This window comes from Ixodes scapularis, unplaced genomic scaffold (genome assembly GCF_016920785.2).
Source record: "Ixodes scapularis isolate PalLabHiFi unplaced genomic scaffold, ASM1692078v2 PGA_scaffold13__105_contigs__length_92229423, whole genome shotgun sequence".
NCBI classification, from domain to species: Eukaryota; Metazoa; Arthropoda; class Arachnida; order Ixodida; family Ixodidae; genus Ixodes; species Ixodes scapularis.
Genome location: NW_024609839.1, coordinates 1,183,877 through 1,207,139, shown reverse-complemented (window position 1 = coordinate 1,207,139; position 23,263 = coordinate 1,183,877). Strand labels below are relative to the sequence as shown.

The window sequence follows — 23,263 nt, the reverse complement described above, 5'->3', positions numbered from 1 at the left end:
TACAAAGCCTAACGAGGTCACATTATCACTAATAATAAAATTTCGGGCCCATACTGTCATACAAAAATAGCATCACCCTGCAGTTCACTTCTTTCTGAATCCAACGGTATAACGTTTATAGAAATCCTTGAAAAATAATCTCATGAAAATAACCGTAAGGCTAGGCATGTAGACAAAAAATGCGAAGCTGAGAAAATTGCAGTTGAAGTTTTGACGCTCATTGCATAAAATTGAGTAAGGGATCCCATGCAATAATGTTCAGCTATATGAAGCATAGTTCTATCTGAACAAATTGAGATGAAAAGTTCTGCGATTCGTTCACAAGAACCTTTAAAAAATAATATAAAACTGAGAAATAATGTCTGCAATGTAAAATAAAGTTATAAAAGAATGAGTAGACTCTATAAGGGACAACGGGAGGAGGCACTAAGGGTTGCGCGTTCCAAAAGCAGATTTTGTTTGGCCCTGAAAAGGGCCTTTGTTCATGTAGCACTCGAAAGGGGAGCCCCCTCACAGCTGTCCAGGACTGTAGTCCCCAGCCGTTCCAGTCCGGTGTTGCCTGGAGAACCTCTGTTTTGCATTGCTGCTGCTCTGGTGGGCAGCGTTGGCCTTACGCAAACGCAGATTGTCCTTCTCCATGCTGCGGCGTACGAGGCAGTCACCGGCAGCGTAGCCCAGGCTCGCAGCAACAGACTCGCTCATTGCCCGCCTGCCCTGATTGTAGACGGCAACAGCTTCGGCAGCAGCCATCTTGACGCTGTCCAGGGAGGCATTGGCGTTCTTCGAGGTTTGCGTCCAGATGACCGAATGCAGGCTCTCGCTGGCATTTTGCGTCTTGCCTTCGCTGCACCGTGCCAGCAGGTTTTCATCACTGAGCCTTGCAAACACTGGCTCGAGGGCGGACCGCACACAATCTGGAAGAGGGTTCTTGTGCGCAGGTGGACACTCACCATTTGCCAGGGCTCTGTTGAATTTGCACCACGACTCAGCTCCGTCGGGGAACTTGCTGTGGTCTGGGGCACTGTCTGTAGACGTCATGTGCAAGAGGGTGGCTTCCACTGCCCTCTTCATCCCTGGCACATCGTTACTGTTGCTCCTAAGGGCATAGCTGTAGTAGTTTTGAATCTTCTTGATTCGGTCCTGCGTCAGTCTGCCCTTTCCGCCGAGTGCTTCACCCTGGGCCTTCTTTTTCTCAAGGAGGTTACGCAACGCAGCCCCCATCCGCTTGTGCACATGATTGATGCAGTCCTTTTTCTCGACCTTGACGAAGCCGTAGACTTTTGCCTCGGTCAACGCATGAAAGGTTCGGCTATCTCCATCCGAGAGAACTGTGGTGTACCTCAGTCCGTGCTTGGCCAGGGATCTTTGAAACATGGTCAATGCAGCCTCCACTTCCATCCGACCTGACTTGCAATCTATGTTCCTCTGGCACTCGTGGGCTGCATACCAGTCGCCGTACCCCTCTTCCTCCGGCTCCGGTCCCAGGGCACACCCAAGGCAAAAGTTGGAGTACACCACATGGTCAAGAACTAGGCCGGAATACAGCTCGACAATGCAGCCCACACCAATGTGGGAGCTGCGTCCTCTCGTCATCCAAGATCTGTCAAAGATCACGTCGATGTTGCCGACAGGGTTCAAGAAGTCTGCATACAGTCTCTTGACAACTTCTGAGCTGGCAGCTTCACTTGCGCTTGCTGACTTTTCGCAGGCTTGCACATGGGTCTTCAGGTGTCCCTGGAAGGTCTTGTGATGCAGGCCGCGGTGTGACAAGTTCATGGACGCACAGAAGTCTGCGAGGGCAGTGACTCCTTTCCCAATTGACTGAATTCCCTTCATTGCCCTCATGTTCACTTCGAAAGGAGTGATCTTCACCGTTCCGGCAACTCTTGGTGAAGAAAACTGCTTCTTCTCGAACTCGCATGTGGCACAGACGAGCAGAAGCTTGACTGCCAAGCCATACTCTTTGTCCGTGGCCTTGCTAAGTGTCAGGGTTCCCGCACCGCAGCTTTCGCACTTGCTGCGGAAGCAGCAAGTGCGGAACATGAAACATGCGGAACATGAAACATGCGGAACATGAAAGCTCTCAACGACCTCTTCGCCTGCGCGAAGAGGTCGTTGAGAGCTTTCATGTCCACTACAATGAACTGTGTCCCAGCGTCGCGCGTCTGGCCTCCTGTGGTGACGCCGAGAAGGTCGAATTTGCGCTGGGTCGCCGACTTTTCCGATAGCGCACGCTTGCATTCGTCCGATCGTGCGACTCGTTGCGCTTGCTCGGCCGTGGAGTAGTATGCGGTGTCGACACGAACCGCGCTCGCAAAGCTCGACAAACTGCCGCTGCTGCATGGAGTCGCGATGTCTCCGGCTGATGTTTCCGGAGGATCCAAGGCATCCGGCGGTGCCGATCGCGGTGGCGCACTTGCAGCAGACAGCTTCGGCTTCTTGTTCCACGGTCGCTTACTCTTCCTTCCGAACGCTTGCCGCGTGCTCGATTTCAACCGAGCGTCGTCCGGCATCTCGGGAACTCGAAGCGAACCAAAACAAAACACGCGCGACTTCGTAGGAAAGCGAACCAACAATGTTCAACGCAAGCGCGCAAACGGGAACTAAAACGTGCGCTCGATGACGGAAGAAACAAAGCAGACAGGCCTAGACGGGCGGAGACGGGCCCAGGAGCAAACGACGCACCTCTCGCCAGCGCGGGAACGGAAAGGAGGAAAGGAGAAAAAGAGTGGGGGGGGCGCTTTTAGGCCAATAGCAGGGGCGCTAAGCGCCGCGCGTGCTCTGACGTACGGGCACCTTGCTAGCCGGCCAATGAGCGATCGCAATTGGGGCCCTCGAAACCCGCGGAATGCGGACGTTTCCCGATGTTGTCGCGATAACGAATGGCATGGGGACGTGGGGAAAATAAGCGGCTTTCCAACAAGACCAAGATGGCCGCGATCCGACGAGCGATCGCGAAACGCGCGGGGCGCGAAGTTCCACTTGTTTTCATTGAACTCGCTGTGTTAGGGCTCTGCGGGGACATCGTAAATATCATTTTTTTCATGCTTAGACATTGAATTCGACATTGAAACTTTGCAGGCAGGTACCTTAGACCAGGCAGGTACCTTAGACTACAATTAATCCAAATATGTGAATTTTGAAAAACGTGAAATTTCGCGTTTTTTTACCATTTTAAGACCCGTGTCTCCCCTTAAGTCGCCGTCCTACCTGTCAGCAATATAGACGATCACATACAGAACCCCTTCTTCAGACTCCACTACCCGATCGTCCCTGGCAGGAAATTGGAACGGACCTTTTCCAGTTCAGGGAGAAGAAGTATATAGTCATCGTCGACTACTACTCGAAGTTCTTCAAACTTGAAGAAATACCTCGAACAACCACAGAAGACATTATCAAGGTTTTCAGCCAGAACTTCGCTAGACACAGTTGCCCAGAAGTCATCCGCTCCGACAACGGTCCCCAGTTTGGCTCAAGCAAGTTCCGGTGATTCGCCAGAGAGTGGGGAGTCGAACTGGTTACTTCAAGCCCGTATTATCCCCAGAGTAACGGAGAAGCGGAGAGAGCGGTGCAGACTGCGAAGAAAACCTCCAATTCAGCACAAGCTCTTCTGGCCCACCGAACCATCCCTGGGCCCAAAGGGTTTTCCCCTGCCAAGCTTTTGATGGGGCAGAAGTTACGCTCCACTCTTCCAACGGCGCCCAGTACCTCTCTGGCAACACTCCAGGAGGTATCGGCAATGATACAGGAAACGGAAGACAAGAGAGGCGTCTAGCTATAATAGGTGCCACCGTACAAGAAATGGCAGGGAGCTACACTCACACGCAGCAGTGTGGATTCACGCGGGAGCGGCCGGACCACCTTGGTCTTACCTTGTAGAAACCGACCAAGGAACGATACGACGCACACGGCACCATCTCCAGCCCGCGATTCCCGACAGCGACAGCCAGCCGGCCGGTTAACGGGAGAACGATCCTCAAGCAACCATAACACGAAGTGGGAGAATTTCACGACCACCAGAACGCTATGGACAATGAGGCTGAAAGGGGGAGGCGTCGTATAAAGAAGGCAAAGTCTGGTGGCATGTGAGACGGTGAGCTGGCTGGGCCACGCGTGAGGGTCCGAGATGCGCGTGACTGGCAGATACGCTTAAGGTTCGATAAAGGACTCACGGGTATTGGTTTGCGGCTCCGGGCTTTGACCTTCCTCTCGCATCGGAACACGACAATTACCTTCTCGCATGTTTCACAGTAATCTGTGGAATGGATTTACCACACTCTTTTTGTGACGTGTACCAGTAGGTGTGCACTGTCATGAGAAAAAAATACAATTAATTTAATTACGACAGGGAGCCACGAGAGGGGAAGATGGCAAGTCTCGATCCACCAAAAAGGACAGGGCATAAGAGTGAAGTCTTGCAAGGCTTGGTCCATGATTCAGGACGGTTTGAAACCTATGATGAATGAAGAGAACAAAGGAGTCCATCAGGTCAACAGGAACAATATCTGACCTAAACATGCAGGGAAATGAAGAGCAGGGGCGAATTTATAGGTTAGGCTGGGTGGGGTGGAGAGGGGAGAAGGGGGAGTTTGCAAGGAGATACTTATTTCACGGGCAAAATGCAGCCCAGATGTGTTTTGTTGACCTAATATTTGTTATGTCACCAAAAACTAATAATTTCATCATAAGAAAAGCTGGGGTATGTTGATTTTTCATTAAGAAAAAGTTAACCTGAAAAAAAAAAACTCCTCCTCCTTTAAAAAAAAAACAAATCTGCTAATGATGCAGAGCATCTGAGTATGCACCAAAACACTGAGGGAGAGGGGGAGACGAGAATGTGTGTGGACGTCAGAACACAGAGCTCTGGTTGGAATGACTAGTGGGTAGACCTAAAGGTAGTATACGGCTAGCAGTTCAAGAGGAGAAAAAGAAAGAACTCCCCTCTTGCTCACAGTGCTTGGACCCTTATTTTTGTACTCGCACATCACCATTCTTCCCTTTGAAAATTAGCCCCTTGATGCTCTTCGCTCAACATTCGGACGAAATTTGCCAATCCCCCTCCACTCCGGCCTGTGGCTTCTACAGTACTACGCACAAATATCCTCCGTGCACCCCTAAACTGACAGTGCTGTGGAAACTATGTGCTCCTTGGGCCAGTCGTGCTTGAGAATCTTTTGCCACATGATCACGCTCCCCCGCTTATAGCCACATTCGCAGAATGGGGCCAGGTGATGGACGGGGGCGGGCGAGGTTTGTCAACTAACGTCCCAACTTTTCACCCCCGCACGGATTGCGACATATCTCGCGGTAGCCGACGTTTGTTTTGAACCTATCTTTATCCGCTGATGTAATTCAATGTCTGTCTAGAAACAAAATGACTAAAAACTTGCAAATGAAGCACAGGTTGTCGATTGCTAGCTTCACAGAATGAATAGCACAGCTCGCATCCGATTGTGTTGCCCGTGGGACGTGCTCTCTTTTTTTAGAGCGCAGCTCTTAGGCGCCCGTTTCCGGCTTGAGCAGCGTCGCCGTCGGCGTAACCGCGCGGTGCATTATGGGTAAATTTCCCCGCTAAATTTAGCGGAAAAATTTCCCCGCTAAATGGATCGGGAAATTTTCCCCTTTAAATCTAGTGGAAAATTTTCCCCGTTACATTTAGCGGAAAATTTTCCCCGCTAAACCTAGTGGAACATTTTCCCTTGTAAATCTAGCAGAAAAATTTCTTTGCCCCCCCCCCCCCTCGAGGTCATGTGACCCCCAGGCCACGTGACCCCCCCTCGGGGTCACGTGACTTCCCCCCCTCTTGCCTTCCCCTTTTCCTCAAGAGCTGCGCTCTAATTCGGCGTTACAGGGAGTTGTAAACGACTTTCACTTTTTTTAGGTTCTCCCGTCTCTTCTGGCGGAAAAATCCCAGTTGTCTGCTCTCGTTCCTCTCCTTAGTGCTGCATGACGGGAGTGCATTGTGGTGCACACTTGACTCTCAAGGTGCAGCGAGTGCATGGACGCGTGGAGTGGCAACGCCGAAATGAACTCGTGAAGTACACTGGGCACAAGCACTGATCACAAGCATGTGGCTTCGTCTTGCATCTTGTTCGCGTGCAGAAGTTGCTTCAACAGTATTGCAGAAATTACACTAGCCCTGACAATGAAGTACAAAAATGTTTGTGTTGAGTCTAGACACTGCTGCAAGATTGCCAAGCCAGGAAACCTAAACCGAGACACCACTAAATGTGTTCCGTTTCAAAATGGCCTAATTGGCAAGACTGAACTTCCACCAAATGTGTTCCGTTGTACAGCACCAAAGTACATCACCAGACATGAGTGTCCAAAATATATACTTACAATGGCTAGCGACGCCTCATAAAAGTCATGCGATGACTCTCTGCTTGGCCAGTTAAGCCACACGCAGTGCCGAGTAGGGTACAGTACGGTATCCATGAGCCGGCCGGTGCGTCGACCCAGGGTCCCGCCCAAAGTGTTCCGCTGCTGCCTTGGACAAGGTGAAAGCCAGCTCATTGATGTCATGGTCCTCAGGACCTGTAGTGTGTAAGCATTCTGTTTAAGTTTTACAGTCACCGACCAATATTTCGCAACATGAAGGGGTCGCGCAAAGCTCAGAATAATCGAGCAGTCCAGAAAAATGAATTTAGCCTAAAAATCACTTTATTGCAATTTTAAGCGCAAAGTTGCTACAGAAAGTGATTGATACAATAGGCTCACAATAATTGAAGCTTGGATATTTTGTACTTCCGGATAATTCAAACAGATTTGAAAACTTTGGTAGTGCCGCTATGTTTTTAATGTATTTATAAGCCGCTTAATCCGAATGGTGTTTACGCTTAATTCATATCTTTTTTTGTTCTCGTGGCCCCGTTGAGTGCGCTTCTTTCCGAGCACCGGTGCACCGCAGAGAAGCAATGCCTGCGGAGCGTGCTTTCACGAGTGTTGTTTCTCCGCAGTGCACCAGTGCTCATAAAGAAGCACACTCAACGGGGCTCAAGCGGGCACACATTAGCGGAAAACAGCGTTCACATTATGTGCTTCAAGACTTGCAATGATGACCAAGACGACATCGAGGATGAGGACCAGGTCACTGGCATCATGCTTTCTGGCCTTGAAGCACATAATGTAAACGCCGAGCAGGCGGAATATGCTAGTCTTGACGATGATGTATTTGTTTGTCGTGATGACTCATTAGAGGACGTAGTAGAGGAAGTAACGCCAGCAAAGTGCAGCAGTGAGAGTGAAGATGACGATGAAGAAAGGGATGACTTGCTACCAACTGTCACAGCCATAGCTTTGAGCACATCGCTCAGCTCCGGAAGTTTCTGTCTGCAAAAGAACAGTCCCGTAAAGAGCTACTTGCGTTGGCTGGTATTGAAAATTTTATTTTGAGATCGTATGTGCTGACTAAACAGTCCACAATCGACAAATATTTTGCCGGATGAATAAACTTAATGTCACAGCTCTTTCACTAATGTGTTATGCTTGTACTTGCTTATAATTAGGCCTATGTAGAGGAAACTGGCAAAAATCTGCTTTGTATGAGTAGCTATCCATGTAACAAATCATAATGCCGTCTAGTATCATATTTAGATGAATTTCTGATAATTCAAACTAAAATCTGTGACTTCCTGGAGTTTGAATTAATGAGACTACTGTAGTTTGCTGTACGGCATTTCGCATTCAGCGAGTCATTTTGTCACTGTACACACTAAACATTATAACACCCATAATCGTGTAGAAAGGGTGTAAGTTAGGAAAAACACCCTTCTTACACTTCATTTACACGATATTTGAATATCGGTGGGTGTAAAAAGGGTGTGCTGATGTTTTTCATCCCTTCCACACCCTTTTTACGACCTCGCTTATTGCGATGGCGTCTGAAATCGTGTAAAAAGGGTGTATGGGCGAATTATACGCCCTGTATTAACACGGTGTGAAAGGGGCGTTATGGTGATGCCAGTCTAATACACCCATGATTTCACATCCGTTAATGCGCATTGCTTTGCTGAAACTGTTGCTGATGTACGGCGGTATAAACATCCAGTATAATTAATCGCTACACGAAGTCGCGTATGGTTAGGAAATGATGGAGTATAGTTTTTGCAACTCCGATCGAACTCACCGTCCGACACGAGCCGAAAATTACGTGTCGCGTGTGCGTCAGTTTCATCAGTTCAACTTCGATTTAAAAACAAAACATCTCCACTCGCAAAAGATGAACGAAGACGTGTCAATATACAACCCAAACAGCACACAGCATTGCGCCGATATAGGATCAAATACGAAAAATTGCGCCGTTACCATTTTGGTCCAGCCAATATCTGTGAAAAAAAGGATGGGTCGCGGCGACGCCATCCTGACATACCGTAGGCGATGCCGTTTTTGGTTGAGCGTCAAGATTCCCGTATGAATGGCCTATGCCGGCGAGGTATGTCTATTTCTTAACCGCCTAGAATCCGACGTTAAAAAAGAAAAGAAAAACAAGATGAAGCAAAACGGAATCTGCTTACTTTTAACCAGAGAAAGACCTCCTGCGCTGAACCACTGAAGAAACTATGGGCCGTGGCGCCTTCATTTCGTGTATTACAAACTCACCTGACTGGCCCTCGCACTACTTATAGCACCTTCACTGAGATTTTATTTTTGTGTGTAGTTCTGACGAAACAATTCCGCAAGACAATCGAAAGTGCCGAATTTATGACACCCCGGCTAGAGTACGCGATCCTTAGTTGACACCAAAATATCTAGCCTTCCGACGCTTTTTTTTCGTTTTTTTTTTTTTTCTTTTTTCGTACGGGTGAAATTGCATCTCTTGTTTCATGCGTTCGAATTTGTTTTGTGTTATTTATTTCGTGATTTCGCGGTCGGCATCAGAGCACGCACGCCACTGCGTGAAGCAAGTCCTGACGTGTCCCATTTTGCGACCCTCTTTGGGCAGCCCAGGTGGCTTATACAAAGCCGCAGAGGGAGATTAGCTGCTTTGTCCACCCCTCTTTGACCTCGTCTTCTGATAAGCCTCCACACCTTCTTTTGTGTCTTCGTGTGGCTGCGAGCGAGTGCGAAGGCCGCTTCTAGCAAATCAGAGGGGTGGTGTGTAACACGTGACCGTTCTCCGTAGGACAGGGACGCTTGGACTATAATATGGCACGTGACTCGCTCCGACGCGCTGATGGGCTCACTGGGGCCGAAGTCTTTGCCGTATTCCAAATTACGGTGAGTGTAGGGGCCACGTAGGTCCAGTTTCTAAAAAGCTTCCGTCAGGCGTCAGTGTTCTTCTGTTTTTCGTGCGTTGCAGTCGCAGCCGTGGTTTTTCGTCTTGAACGGCCGGAATACGTTCATACTAAATTTTTGGTAATATTTGTGAATTTCGTCGGAGTCCATGGAATTATTGTGCTGTGTTTGTTGGACGCGTTTCGACAAAGAACTGCTCGTCGGCGCTCGTGAGACTTCCGCTGATTGTGATCGACCGCCTTCATCCTCGACATTGTGTTTGCGTAGTTTTGTGCTGCCCGAATCGGATTGTGCATCTATCACGACAGAGAGCTGCTCATCGGCGACGGCGAGAGTTCCGTTGAATGTGAGCAACCGCCTTCATCCTGGACGTTGTGTTCGCGAATTTTTCTGTGGTGCCCGAACCGGATTATGCAACTATCACGGATTACATGAGATCGGTGCTTTATTTGTAAGTATTCCGCAAGCATGCTTCTGGTAGTAGTTCTGCTTCCGTCTCAATAGACCATTTTACTGTTTACAAGCATGAACTGCTGCTTACGCCTCAATCAACTCCCGGTCGTTCCGTCTCTGCCAGCCTGTCGAGTTTTGCCTACGTCAGCAGAGCTAGAAAGCATTAAAGTAGGTTTAGGCGAAGGAAAGCCTTATTTAAAGTTTGAGTGCATTTATTTTAAGCCTCTAAGGATTTTGTAGCTTTGTCACAAAAACTTAACACTAGGTCACAAATGCCAGCATTTGAGGTTTGACATTGGTTTCTCGCGAATTCGCGAAAGGGTAAAGATGTCGCTGGTCTGCCGCTGGCGTGGCCTAAGAAGAGGGGAGGAGCCTGGGAGAGGGGAGGGGGAGGGGCTATTGCGGAGCGCCAATGGCGAGGTGCGCGGAGGGGCGCGCGCCGGGAAGCAGGCACGGGCGCTGCGGGCTCCTATTTCAGTTGCTTTGTCGGAGTACAGATGGCGCTACGAGCGCGCTGTCGCGTGGAGTGGGGAAGGCAGGGCAGACGGGCGCACCAAGGACGCGGACACCTCTTTGAGTTGCTTTGTCAGAGTACAGATGGCGCTACGAGCGGCGCAGTGCGCTCGTGACGGTTGTGCGCCTTTGCGCTACGCGGTGAAACGGGCGCACGGTCGCACTAGCGACGCCAGCGTGCTGTCGTGACGGCTCTTGCGGCGCGCCGCCGTGTTTCGCTTGCTTTTGACTAGGGATGTCGCGAACCACCCTAGGTTCGATTTCGAAAGGTTTCGATATTTGCGAAGCGAACTGAGGTTCGATTTCGAAAAATTTCGATATTTTCGTACCGACCGAGGTTCGATTTCGAAAAATTCGCAACTTTTGTCCACAGCGAAGTTTCGAATTCGAAAATTTCGAAGCTTTCACGGTTTCTAAAATTTCGAATCGAATATTTCGAATATTTTTTTACTTCAGGTTCGATAAATTCGAAGATTTCGAAATTCTTTGTAAAAAAAAATTCGAAAACTTCGAACGCTTCGAATTTTTGTAGACATAAAGTTCGAACAATTTGAAGATTTCGAATTTCTTCTGGCATAAAGTTCGAAAAGTTCGAAAGTTTCGATTCTCCTTTAACGCTAAATTCAAAAAAAAAAAAAGAAAACCTTCGAAGATTTTGAATTTTTTTCTAATCCAAGTTTTCAAAGTTTGAAGTCCGATTTTCAAGTTTTTTCTACAGTTTCAGTTTCAAATAACGTTTTCACGACTCACTGATTTTCACAAAATCAAGTTTAGAAAAGTTAGGGTGTGATATCTAGATTCTGCGAAGTTGGTCAGGCAATTAAATGAGACACCAGTGTCCCGGACGTGCTAGAATATTTGCCAGTGCAGAATTGTGACCGCCAGCCCCGGGGGGGGGGGGGGGGGGGGTCTTTAACCTGCATCACGCAGTAGTGATTGCACGAACACACTGATTTACGAGACTCATCCAGTTCGAAACGGCCAGGGGCGAGCAGGAGGTTGAGGCTCAGAAAAACCTTGAAGCGACCTGGCAAACTAGCTCGCCACCCCTTGCACGCTGGTAGTAATCCGATCCGGTGAAGTTTATAATTGTCCTGGAGGTTTATTTTCTGGGACGGAGGAATCGCCTCGCAAAAAGCACAAAAGCCGACACAACTCGAGGTCGAGGAGCGTTCTACCATACAAGTGGCGTCGGAAGAGGAAAAACGGGGGGAAAAAGGGTAGCGGGGGGGGGGGCTTCAGTTTCTTTTTCCCTCTTGCAGGTATTTCGGACTGTTAAAGAAAACAATACGGGGAAAGAGGGCGTGGTCTAGCTTATTTTAATCTGAAATTATTTATGCATATGTATAGCTACTGTCGCTCTTCACTGCATAAAAGGTTGCGTAGATGGTCACTGTTAGAAACTCGTTGTCAGAAGGCACTGCTCGTCACATGCTTAGTGGTTCGGAAGTTCAAAGCTATGTCTTTTCGACCTAAACACCTGTGCCGATAGTAACAAAAGAAAAAAAAAAAAGAATAAATGCGGGAATAAAAAGCAGGAGAAAAAAAAAAACTATCAAGAATTCGTCGGAAGTGTTCTATTCTTGCATATTCAGAGGTTCAGAACTTCGAAACAAGTTTCTTTTATTAAAATGTGTACAGGCTAAAAGAAACACGTCCCAGGAACGTGAAGCGAAAAAAAAAAAAAAACGTTTTCTTTTAATGACGTGCTGAACTTGAACACTACTAGAAATCTTCTGCAATGAGTTAATTTATTCCTTAACGTGAAAAAACAATAAATATATTATTTTGTATTCTGCAGATGGCAATGATATGTACTGTCTGTGGTGTTAATTTAAATGCGATACCTCAAACAACTTAGACGAAAATAAATATCAAGTTTAGGTCATAATTGCATGCAGATACATGTTTGGACATTTCTTCGAAACTCACGTTGAATAACAATAATCACATCTTAAGACGGCACTTACCTAGGCTATAGACCGACGCGCGGAGCGGCTCTGTTTACCAACACGGCCGGAAGGCCGCGCATGCGCGGTAGCTATGTGGGCAAAAGCAGCCCGGCTCTCCGTGTTTTCGCCATTGCGCTCAATGGCGTGCGCTCGTTGTTGACGTTGCAGGGACGCTTGTATCTTTATTTATGCGTCGTATTTCCTCATAACGTATGTCGTATGCTATGTCCGACTATTTGAGCTCGTTGCCCGGGCCTGAACGGTAGCGGTATCGAAACAAACTGTGCGTGGACGGCGTTGCTTCCGAGGATCCGTACGCCGTAAACAAGGCCTGCTGGACTTCCGACGTAAAGTTGCTGTCACGGAAGTTGACGGCTCAGGTCGTCGTTTATTTAGTTTTTTCGCCAAGCCAGTTCACGGCCGACAACGTGCAGGCGTACAAGTCTCTCGAGGTCTACGATTACATCGAGTCGGTTTCCGCACTGCCGGCGGGATCAGCAGACTGCGGGTCTGCGGAAGTGTGTGCATTCGTTATTTGATTAAATACACAGAGCGTCTTCAAGTCAAGGTATGATATTTTTTATATCCTCATGACCACAAGGCATTACAAGCAGTAAAGGTTTGACCGTGCTGCAGTCATGGCGGTAACCGGTTACAAGTAACGGCGTTACCAGAAACGCGTTACTTTTTTCAGTAACGTAGTAACCTACTCGTTACGTTTTCGACACAGTAGCGGGTAACGTACTTATGTTACTATTTCAAGTAACATAGTTACGTTAGTCGTTACTACTTCCCAAGTATTAAAGAAATTATACTTGAATTGTTTCCGTGTTTTAGGTGTCAAACCATGTTTTTCTTTGCGTTTTTTCTCGTAAGTATTTATGTGAAACCGCAAAAAGAGATAAAGTAATTATGTTCAGTTTCTGCATGAACATAATGTTTCTTGATATATGGCCTGTATCGTCAAAACCGTAAAATATATCAAATCATAATTTAAAAAAGTAACGCAGAAGTAATGTGCCTTACTCTTTATCGGTAGCGGTTACGCGTTCCTTTTATTTTTAGATAACGTAGCACAGTAACGCGTTCCTTTTATTTGCTAGTAACGAGTAACGTATTTCGTTACATTTTTTTTTTTTTTTTGTAACGCCTACAACACTGCCGTTCTGTCGCCGATCCCCTTCTGCTCGGTAGCACAGGCGTAGCGAGCCTCCGACGAGCACTTGGCCGGTGCGTTGTGCGCGAACACCGTCGGAACAAAATCCGGGTGGTCTCGATCAGACAACGGTTCCCCTGCACATAAGCAAGCCTCGGGACGGAGATTGAAATGGAAGCCGCACTTGCCGCACAAACGGTCGTTCGCGCGAGGCGACCATTCTTTTCGATCCACGGATATTATCCACCTTCTATGCCTTTCAGAGTCTGCCGGGAACTTGTGGAAACTCACTCTGCTGCTTTTCTTGTACATTTCGGTGCAATTAACGGCAGCACAGCTTCGCGGCATGCTGAAATGCTATGACGCCCATGCGAAACGTGCGCGTTTTTGCCCACACCCCCCGGCTCCGGCGCGATCGCAGCGCCGCCGCAGCTCCGTGACGTCAAGCCCGCGTGTCGGTGTATACATAGATCATTCTTAAAAAAGTATAACATATCTACCATAATAGCTCCGGCTGCAGCGTGCTTCAAATCTGGCACAAACGATAATCGTCAAAAACCCGTCGTCCGTCCTCGCCCCTTCGGGGATTTATTTCTTTAAACCTAAGCATGCCAGAACATTGAAATAAATGACATTGTCTTTCGTAAGAAACGCAGCACCGCATGTAAAAGTTCGAGAAAAAGAAATTACGAATGTACCCCACTACTTAAAATCAAATGAAACCGTCCCCCGGTCTTTCGAAGTTCGACGAACGTCGAACTTTTACCCTAAAAGTTCGAAGTTCGTCGAACTTCGGACTTTTCAGAATGCGAAAGTTTGAAACTTTTTCGAATTTTCTTGATAAATAAGTTCGAAACTAATCGAATTTTTTGGTCATCAGTCAAGTTCGAAAGTTCGACAAGCATCGAACCTTGCAGCGCAATTAGTTCGAAAGTTCGAAAAAGATCGAATTTTTTAGCGTAATAAGTTCGACGGTTCGAAAAGCGTCGAACTTCTTAGCTTAACAAGCTCGAAAATTTGACCTCCGTCGAATTCTACGATATAGACAATTCGAAAAATCGAAATCTTTCGAACCTTTCGAACCGCTTGATTCGATCATCGAAACTTCGATTCGAAAAAAGTTCGCGGCATCCCTACTTTTGACGGGTCTGCGCTCGGTCGCGCGTCGTCGCTCTCTGGGCGCACGGTCGCACTAGCGACGCCGGCGTGCTGTCGTGACGGCTCTTGCGGCGCGCCGCCGTGTTTCGCTTGCTTTTGACGGCTCTGCGCTCGGTCGCGCGTCGTCGCTCTCTGGGCGCGCGCGCTTATGGCGCAGGTCACTTGATGAACTCGCGCTCACTTTTCTGCGCGCTTTTAAACTGCAGATGACGGGGCTCCGTAGCGCTTTTGAGTGTACACATTTGAAAAGTGATGGCAGTGAGGTCTTGTGAAAGTAATTCGGAATACGTAAAACAATCCCTGATTGATAGACAGTTTGACGTCTATTTTTAGGTTATTGGTTGTCGTATCAATACTGCTTTTCTTTTAGCAGTCTGCTAGCTGAAAGGCTCAAGAGAAACAAAGACAATGCACTGGGTACATGACCTCGCATTAACGGAGATGAAAGCGAGGAACAGAAATAACTCTCGAACGGTAATAAAGTTGTTATTTTTGCATGAAAAAGCAATGCTTGTAAATTGCGAAGGGAAATGAATTTCCTTATCAGATATTCCTGCTTTCTTTTCACAAATTTCTTTTTCTTTTCGTAGGTTTGTTAGTTTGTGCACGGGTATTGTGACTCAAAATTGGAGCGAGCAAGCCAAAAGGCACTACGGCGCAAAGCAGCAGGGACTGGGTTAAAGAATTTTACATATATCCAATTTTTTGGACTGCACAATTAGTTCACATCTCTCGCCCACCATCAAACAACTTCTCACTCAGTGTATCAATAACCTGAAAAAAAAAAAAAAAATACAGTACAAATATTTCCACTTGTGTAGGTGATCAACCCAGTATAAAAGGCTCTGGATCAACCAATCGAGCGAGCACGGAAATAGAAACCGGAGCAGCTATCATCCAAGCATTTCAAACTTCGCAGTGTAGCAACTGCTGCCAGGCGAAAACAATAAAAATAAAGGAACAGCTGCACTGCGCGAAAAACTGGCTCCCACGCCACAATGCCCGATTGGAATTTTTTTTTTTTTTTTTTTTTTTTTTGCGGTGGTGCTTAGATACGTGTTCCCCACCAATACAAGCCTCGTCATCGTCCGTTTATTAGAGCTCAGTTATAAAATTTATTGAGGTTTTTCGTGTTTTGTTTTTTGCTTCCAAAGCACCTGTCAACGTGCTCCTGGCACTACTTGACCGCGCGCAGAGCAGAAGACGTCGCGGTGTTACAAAGTCCCTACATACGAGCAACTTTTACAAGCTGCGACATTCTTTGAAGCGCCGACTGCTTGACGGTGCAGTTTTAAGGAAGCGAATGGCGGCGCACAGCAGAAGACTGAACGGAATGGCGCCATTTTGTTCCAGTGGAATCTGCTTCGTCATTTGTATACATGCCTTGAACCTACGTCACATGACGACGTTGAACACCAGTAACACCCATGCTGGTGGTTGAGTCGATGGTGATTCGCGGCAAGAGCCTTGGTAAACTGCGCCGCGCTCGGTTGTAGCAATTGCTAAGTGCCCCGCCCAGCGTTTCGTCGGCATGCCCCGCGACAGAGTAATCATCAAGTTAGAAAAAGTACGAGCAGCAGGAAAGGAATGCGGGCGCGCATTACTGAGTTTGCGGATGGATTTCATAGCGGCGAGCGACCGCACTTTTCTACCGTTGTTCACGTTGGTGCACACCTTTGCATCGGCTTTCTCCGTTCGTCCTGTAGACACCCTTGGCCTGTCGTTTCATCAGGCCGTTTCCACGCTTCAAGCGCGCATTTGGGCTGTTTGCCCGGCCAGACGGCGATCGGTCAGCGGCGCCGCCGTGTGCACGCTCACAGAGACGCCGCCGCCGGGGCATCGGCTTGTGCCGTCTGCGACACGATAACCTTGGCAAGGAGCGAAAGTGTGCACGTGAGCTGTTTAGGAAATATAATTTAAACCTTGATACAAGGAGAGTCGTCTTGTTCAGTATTTTTTTTTTTCTCCTTTTTTCAGGGTTTAGATTATGACGGTAACCTTACTTTGCTTACCAGTACTTCGCAAGATCGTAAATGTTTTACTACCAGCGGCTTTTTTTTTTGCCGACAGGATGGTTTTTTAGCGTCAAAACTTCGTTGGCGGCATATAAAAACTTTTTGCTCATAGCGCAATCGCACCCACGCTAGCAGCCGCCTGCCGCTCCTTTTATAACGTCACATTTCTCCATATCGCTAGCAGGGAATCCCGATGGACAATGCCCCGGCCAAAGCGATAGGGCTAGGGAGCCTTCATGTGCGCTTTGCTAGGGTGATGCCACCCTTTGTAATACCACTCGCCGACAAACCAGCAGCCATTTTGTTCCTCGGCGATAATCCGTGGGGCTTATAACCCTCCCGGAAACAAGCACCTTATCTCAGAAGTTCGGAGCAGCGTTGTGGAACCCACGGAGGGAGGATTAGCATTTTCCCCCTCGGATGGGATTACCGATGGACACAAAGGCCACTTTCCGGCGCACGGGGAAACAATGAAAGAAACAAAATGGCGGTGAACGAGGGTGTGGGAAAGGGAAACAGGCAGTTGGCATCACTCTATGCGAAGCGCACATGAAGGCACTCTAGATAGGGCCATTGTCTCAACGTACAGCTATGCCTTTCCTTCTCCCTCAAACACCGCCATTCGCGTTAACCACACCCGCGCCGAGGGGCCAGACGTCCTTCGTCGCTGTGTCGCCATCGAAGTCCGGACGGAGGAAGAGGATAATCCATGCGGTAAGGGATAATCCCACAAACGCGCCAGAAGCTAGGAGAAGGCGGAATCTCTCCAAGGCTCTCGGGACGAACTTCGTCAGTCAACTCAATAATCCTTCGTTGAAGGCCACGTTGGCGACCCCAAGGCGCCTCTCGCTTTGCTTCCGGGCACAGCTGACCGGAGCCATCCGCATATTTGTGTATGGGCGACGAAAAAATAATAAAACGCTTCAACCTGTAAATAGTAATAAAAATAAATAAATAGAGGGGCGGCAAAACGAGAATGTGTGACGGCTACCCTAAATATATTATATTGGCGTAGCGACGGCAAAACAATGTTTTCGTCGATACTGGGGCGCCCTTGTGAAAAGTGTCTATACTCCATTTCACTAAAACCGTGCAGTACAGCCAAAGTTACAGGGGAGAGAGCATGTGCTAACCTGTTCACGAGGAGGGAACGGGGGAACGGGATTCCCTCCTTCCCCCTTTCCCTCCTCTTGAACAGGTCAGGGGTACACTCTCTCCTGTAGCTTTGGCTGTACTGCACAGTTTTAGTGAGACGGGGTATAGTCACGCGTTAACGCAGTGCATGCGCACTTAATAATACTAGTAATAATACTATTAATAATATAATAATTATACATTTTTATTCATAGCAATAAACAAATACAAATTCAGGTCTGCGTGAGCCAAGGGAGGCTTATGTTGCATGACCTTGCGGTACAGCCCATTCCTTGCAGAAATAGCAGGTAGCAACATAACTCACTAAATATTAACTGTAGATTTATCACTTGCTGATATCATGTAATAAATGTTTTCAGACTCTTCTTGAACCCATGGTTAGAATATGTTATCTGGTAGCTCATTAAAAATCTTCGGCACGTAAAATTACCTAATGCTTTCCCCATAATGAGTATAGATACGAGGAATTTCAAAGCCGAGTAGTGTTCTAAATATACGTGGGGCCAAACTCTCAGTTTTAAAATCACTGCATCGAAAGTGACAAAAATCAACCGCCTGAATAAATAACGAATAGAAACAAGACAATTTGAGTAAACTAAATAAGTTATCACCTGAGGTGTTGAAGTAACACTTTTCAACATCCCCCTCAGAATGCCATCAATTCTGGCGTGCCATTGTCGAAAGCAGTTAAAAAATAGAGTTACACCATACCTAAGGACACTACACCAAAGAGTGCATGAGCATTTTTCTACTTGCAAACAGAAGGTACACCTTTAGGTTATGGAGCTAACAAGATACACTTGCGACCAATCTCCGATAGAAGCGTCCGCTTTCAAACGGCAAACGCTCCCCATAGTTTGAGTTGGACCCTCCCTACAATCTAGGCTACAATCTAGGTAAACTCAGTTTTCCGAGGGACGTTTTTAGATTTCATTTGTTTATGTGACTACTCTGGGCCCTGACTTGATGTGATAATGATAATTAAAATGACACCGCCCCGCCAACGTGCTCGCATTTTTAAAATAGGAGAGCAAGTACACTGTCGTTCCCGTTGCTCAATTCACTCGCGAATTAACCAAGCTCGATATGTCTCTATGAAAGAATCAGTTAATTTGGCAGTTCTTGCTTTCCCGAAGATTTTCATTGCAACACCCATGTACTTGTCTTTTCATGGCGATATATATATATATATATATATATATATATATATATATATATATATATATATATATTTTTTTTTTTTTTTTTTTTTTTTTAAGGCGAGAATTCCGAGCTTGTAGTTTTATCTTAGGCAGTTGCTCCTGCTGATCGAGAGTTCTCCGAGATGCATTTTTCAAGGAAGAGTTCACGCTTGCAGCCTAGTCGCGGAATTGTTGTACATTACAAAAAACTGGGAAGCAAAACATAAAGCGAAACAAAGGGCAAATGAACACAAATACGGTATGTAAAAACGATGTGAAAAAGTTGATAAAAGAGGGCCAATTTCCTAGCGAAAATGAATAGGCGAGATGAGATCACGATGGCGCAGGCCATTTCTAGTACTTGAGACATGGGAACCGGGACTCGTAGCCGGTTGCCTGCGGGCTGCGTCTCGGCGAGTCGCGGGCCGCATGCGGTCCGCGTGTTTGAGACCCCTGATCTAGGCTATCACGAACAATAGGCGAAAGAAGCGATGCCGCCGGCATGATCCTTTCCTCGTTATGTCAATTTTGTCTAAAACAGTTCCGATAACGCGTCTTGCTCTCTTTATGGCGCACAAAACAAACATTATTGGCCTCGAGACCCAGATAGGATTGTATGGAAGCGCGATTTTGTTTATCTATGGTTCTCTATGAGGCATGTGGTGATTCCATCTGTCCACAATACGGGTGGAGACAAAGCATCCACACCAGCGGCACAGAGCACGGGCAAGGGTACCGAGCACGAGCTCTTAGCACTTGATCCCAGTGCGCGAGCGCTGCATTGGCGTCTCCCATGGGTTCGGCCTCACGTGCGTAGCATTCCTTTTGCTCCAAGTAAGTGTAAAACAAAGCATAGTTTCGATTTTTACCGTATGAGCCGTGTCGATCGTATCTCGGGGCGAATAGTCGTGGTGACAGGCGAAGAGCGCAGTCGAAGCTCCGCCTCCAGCGCGAGCTTTCTCGTTTTGAAAGCGGAAGAGTGCTCACGCAGCTGTAGGAAGTATTCACTGGACGCCATATTTGTGGGTGCTGTTTAGAGCGCAAGCTCAGAACGAGCTCACATCAATAGGTTGCTAAGACCGGCACTCTTGATGGTGCGGAATGCACGTTGCAAAAGAACTGTGGAAGCTCGCCATCAGCACGCGCTCAGCATTCGCGCACACAGCTATGGCCGACATGAATACTCCCTATACACGCAGCCAAAATACACTCTAGCCAAAGCGCTGCGAAAGACAAAGAGCGCGTGATGGAGGCACTGACTGTAAATGCCACTAAGATGGCCGCAATGCCATCAAAAGCATCTCTTTTTGTTTTTGTTTTTTTGAGACAGGAAAAACAACTTTGTTCTGCGACGTGCCGGGATCGTGGATTTGTACAAATTCGTTTTGTTAAACGTCTCACTTTCCTCAGTTATTCGTCGTTCTGTTACATGTCATTCGTAGTGATTGGCGATGCAAAAAAAAAAAACTGACAATTTTTTTAACACTAAAATTGTTGCACTACCCCTACAAATGGGCGGTGCAAGGATATTCAGTTGGAATGTGTTTCACTTTACACGAGTTTACTGGCGCTCGTGGGACCCATGTATACTCGCACGCAACACCACTGACCGAGAAACCTCTTTCTTGCAGTGTAATTTCAAGGATAAAAGCGAGCGTGATCTTTCAGTCTATCCTTCGCAAAACTTAATGACGTGCGTGGGGGTCGCAGTGTTGGTATAGTCCCCTAGTGATAATATTTAAATGCGGCTCATAGATTGAACCCGAGCATCGCGTGAGCACTCGATTTGGACTCGTGATAATCGATAGCTCGACAAGCATTCGGGTATAGTGGCTCGTGTGTGCGATCGCGGCAATCACGACGCCGAACCCAAATAATGTCTGAAACTCAGCGCGTGTCCTAGTGCTTTGCCAACCTCAGCGTGTGGCTATGATCCACACTGGCGGCATATCATCGACTCCAGATCACTCGGCCGCTTGTTCTGACTGCGAGTTAAAAAAATAAACGGTGTTTTTTTTGTTTTTTTTTTTTTCTGCGACGTTTATTTCGTGCGGAGCAAAACGAACGCGTGTTTTATTGGTCATAAACGTGCAGGGATTCGTTCTAAGCCAGGGGTTTCAAACACGCGGCCCGCAGGCTATCAGCTTCGAGTCCCGCGGTTCCAATGTCTCGACCGCTAGACATGGCATGCGCCGTAGTGATCTCGTGTCGTCGATTCATTTTTGCTCGAAAAGTACCTCTGCTCTTTTAACGTATCCACATAGTTTAAACTTATCCGTGTTCATTTGCCCTTTGTATTGTTTTATTTTTTGCTTTCCAGCTTTTTGTAATGCAAGAGCGAGCTATTCGTTGAGGGATGCATCTCGGTTGCGCGATCTCTCGATCAACAGGAGCAACTGCCAAAAATAAAGCTAAAAGCTCGGGATTCTCGCCTTCAAAAAAATATAAAATAAATATCACCATCAAAGGAGCCACGAAACGATTTTTGTACCTTCGCCAATTACTACTTAAAATCACTCACTAACGTTAATAACTGAATAAACTTGACTTAGTTTTTCTTTCTAGGCAATGGGCAGTCGCTAAAAAAATTCGAGAAATATCTATATGCATCGTCTATCCCCTCAAATCTAAGCCAGAACAAGCGGCCACGTGGCCTCGTGCCAATCCTATGCCGTTAGACGGCTCCAGGAATCCAGGAATTGTTACGGCTATTCTCATCACCGCAGTGGGTGGACACGAGCCACGATCCGAGTGTCCGCCGAGGCATTGACTGTTACGAGCCGAAGTCGAGTGCCCACGCAGTTGTCGTGTCTAATCTATAAGCCTACACTCAAATGAGTTTGAGACCACTGTACTAATACCCCTGCCAGACGGGCACGTTAAATGACATTTAAGCAAAATGACATTACAGCTCGGCCAATCCGCGTGTTTAATAAGCCACGCTGCGCGTGCACCCGCCACATGCCGAACTATAGCATCACGAGCTGATTCGCCGAGCGATGAATGACATTCACTCAAAATGACATTTACCTTCCCGTCTGACGTGGGTATAGGCCGTATTCGCGCAAAATACATAATTTGTTTTACCGCCCCCTTTATGGGCTAGTTTTGATTTCGTCTTGAAAGAGCAACATATAATTGTTCTTTCTCTTTATATCCAACGGTCGCATTATCAATTGTTTTTGAAATGAATACGCGTATCTTCAAATAGATCCGACTTCTGTGTGTAAAGTGCATCAGTTTATTCAGTGCGACTGAAAACTCTGTTCATGTTCATCGCAGAATAAAAAATCTACTATATTTTTCCTTATTCCTTATTTTACTCTTCTATGCTTTGTCTTACTTTCATACAGCTTTTTGTGTTTTTATTTGACTCTCCGCGTAGCTGGGTAGTCTAAAAAACAAGAAAACATAATAGTCCCAGAGTGCCAGACTTCTAAACGGTACGTCCCTACGGTGGGTTTGTACGATTGACGTATGCGAGCCATGTCTGAAGAAGTCAACTAGAGGTGACGATACGTGGGGAGAAACAATTTCAGAGTAAAAGTAGCGCAATATTTTGGCTCAATAGCGTTCTGAACAGTTTGTAGTCGTAGATAGTAGTAATAGGGACTTTTAGCAATCCGCTACTGAGTTTCGCGTACCGCACTACCGGAGCCTCTGAAGCATGCTTCTAAGGGCGCGCCCCGATGATACCTTGAGCGGACGGTAGCGCAGTACGCGGAACACGGTAACGGATTGCTAGAAGTTCCCAATATCAATGTAGAATTCCATTCTAACGGAACCTGACTCAGAATTCGCCACCGTCCGAAGCATGTGCACCCGCGCCGCCGAACAACTGCGCGTTTCAGCACGTGTCAACGCGTTATGATCCCCCCCCCCCCCCCCCCCACACACACACACACATTATCTGGCACTCCCAAAAAAGTGTCGTTATATGGCTGTCCATTTTTCCATGACTCTCATTCTGCGTATGTATGACGGTTTATGAGTTGATGGGAAACTCGTACATTAAGATAGATCGAATTCGTTTGGCTTCTTTCGTGCCTTTGTCAGACTGGCACAGTCTCCGGACCCCCTGGTATCGATCGGCAAGCTTGGGAGAATGAAACAATCAAGGGCTCGAGATTGAGTATGATAATTGAGCTTAAAGGTGTCGCACTAAAAAGGGCAACGAGGATGTCTTTTTTTTTTTTTTTTTTAAGACAAATAAATTTTGGTATTAAACTATCACGATACTTATGTTATGAAATTTCTGAAATGCTGTCATAAAGAAAGAGAAACCAAGTGACTGCAAAGCAAGTGGGAGCCTTCCGGGAGCCGCGAACGAAAGTGTACGTCCACACGGCCACAGGCGGTCACTGGCGGTCACACGACAGCACGACAGTGACCGCGTAGCCTCCGCCGTGCATTGGGAGCGGCCGGCGCTTGGAAGACGGTGAC

The 23,263-nt window shown here is 47.2% G+C and overlaps 1 protein-coding gene across 1 annotated transcript; it reads right to left on the bottom strand.

Annotated features, from left to right (window-relative positions):
* Positions 1 to 401: 401 nt before the first annotated feature.
* LOC120850451 lies at positions 402 to 2,225 on the bottom strand (the record flags this gene model as incomplete). Its single annotated transcript, XM_042289749.1, has 3 exons — positions 402 to 465; positions 1,430 to 2,017; positions 2,092 to 2,225. Coding segments are annotated over 3 exons (786 nt in total), but the record flags the coding sequence as incomplete, so codon positions are not given.
* Between the last annotated feature and the right edge of the window lie 21,038 nt (positions 2,226 to 23,263).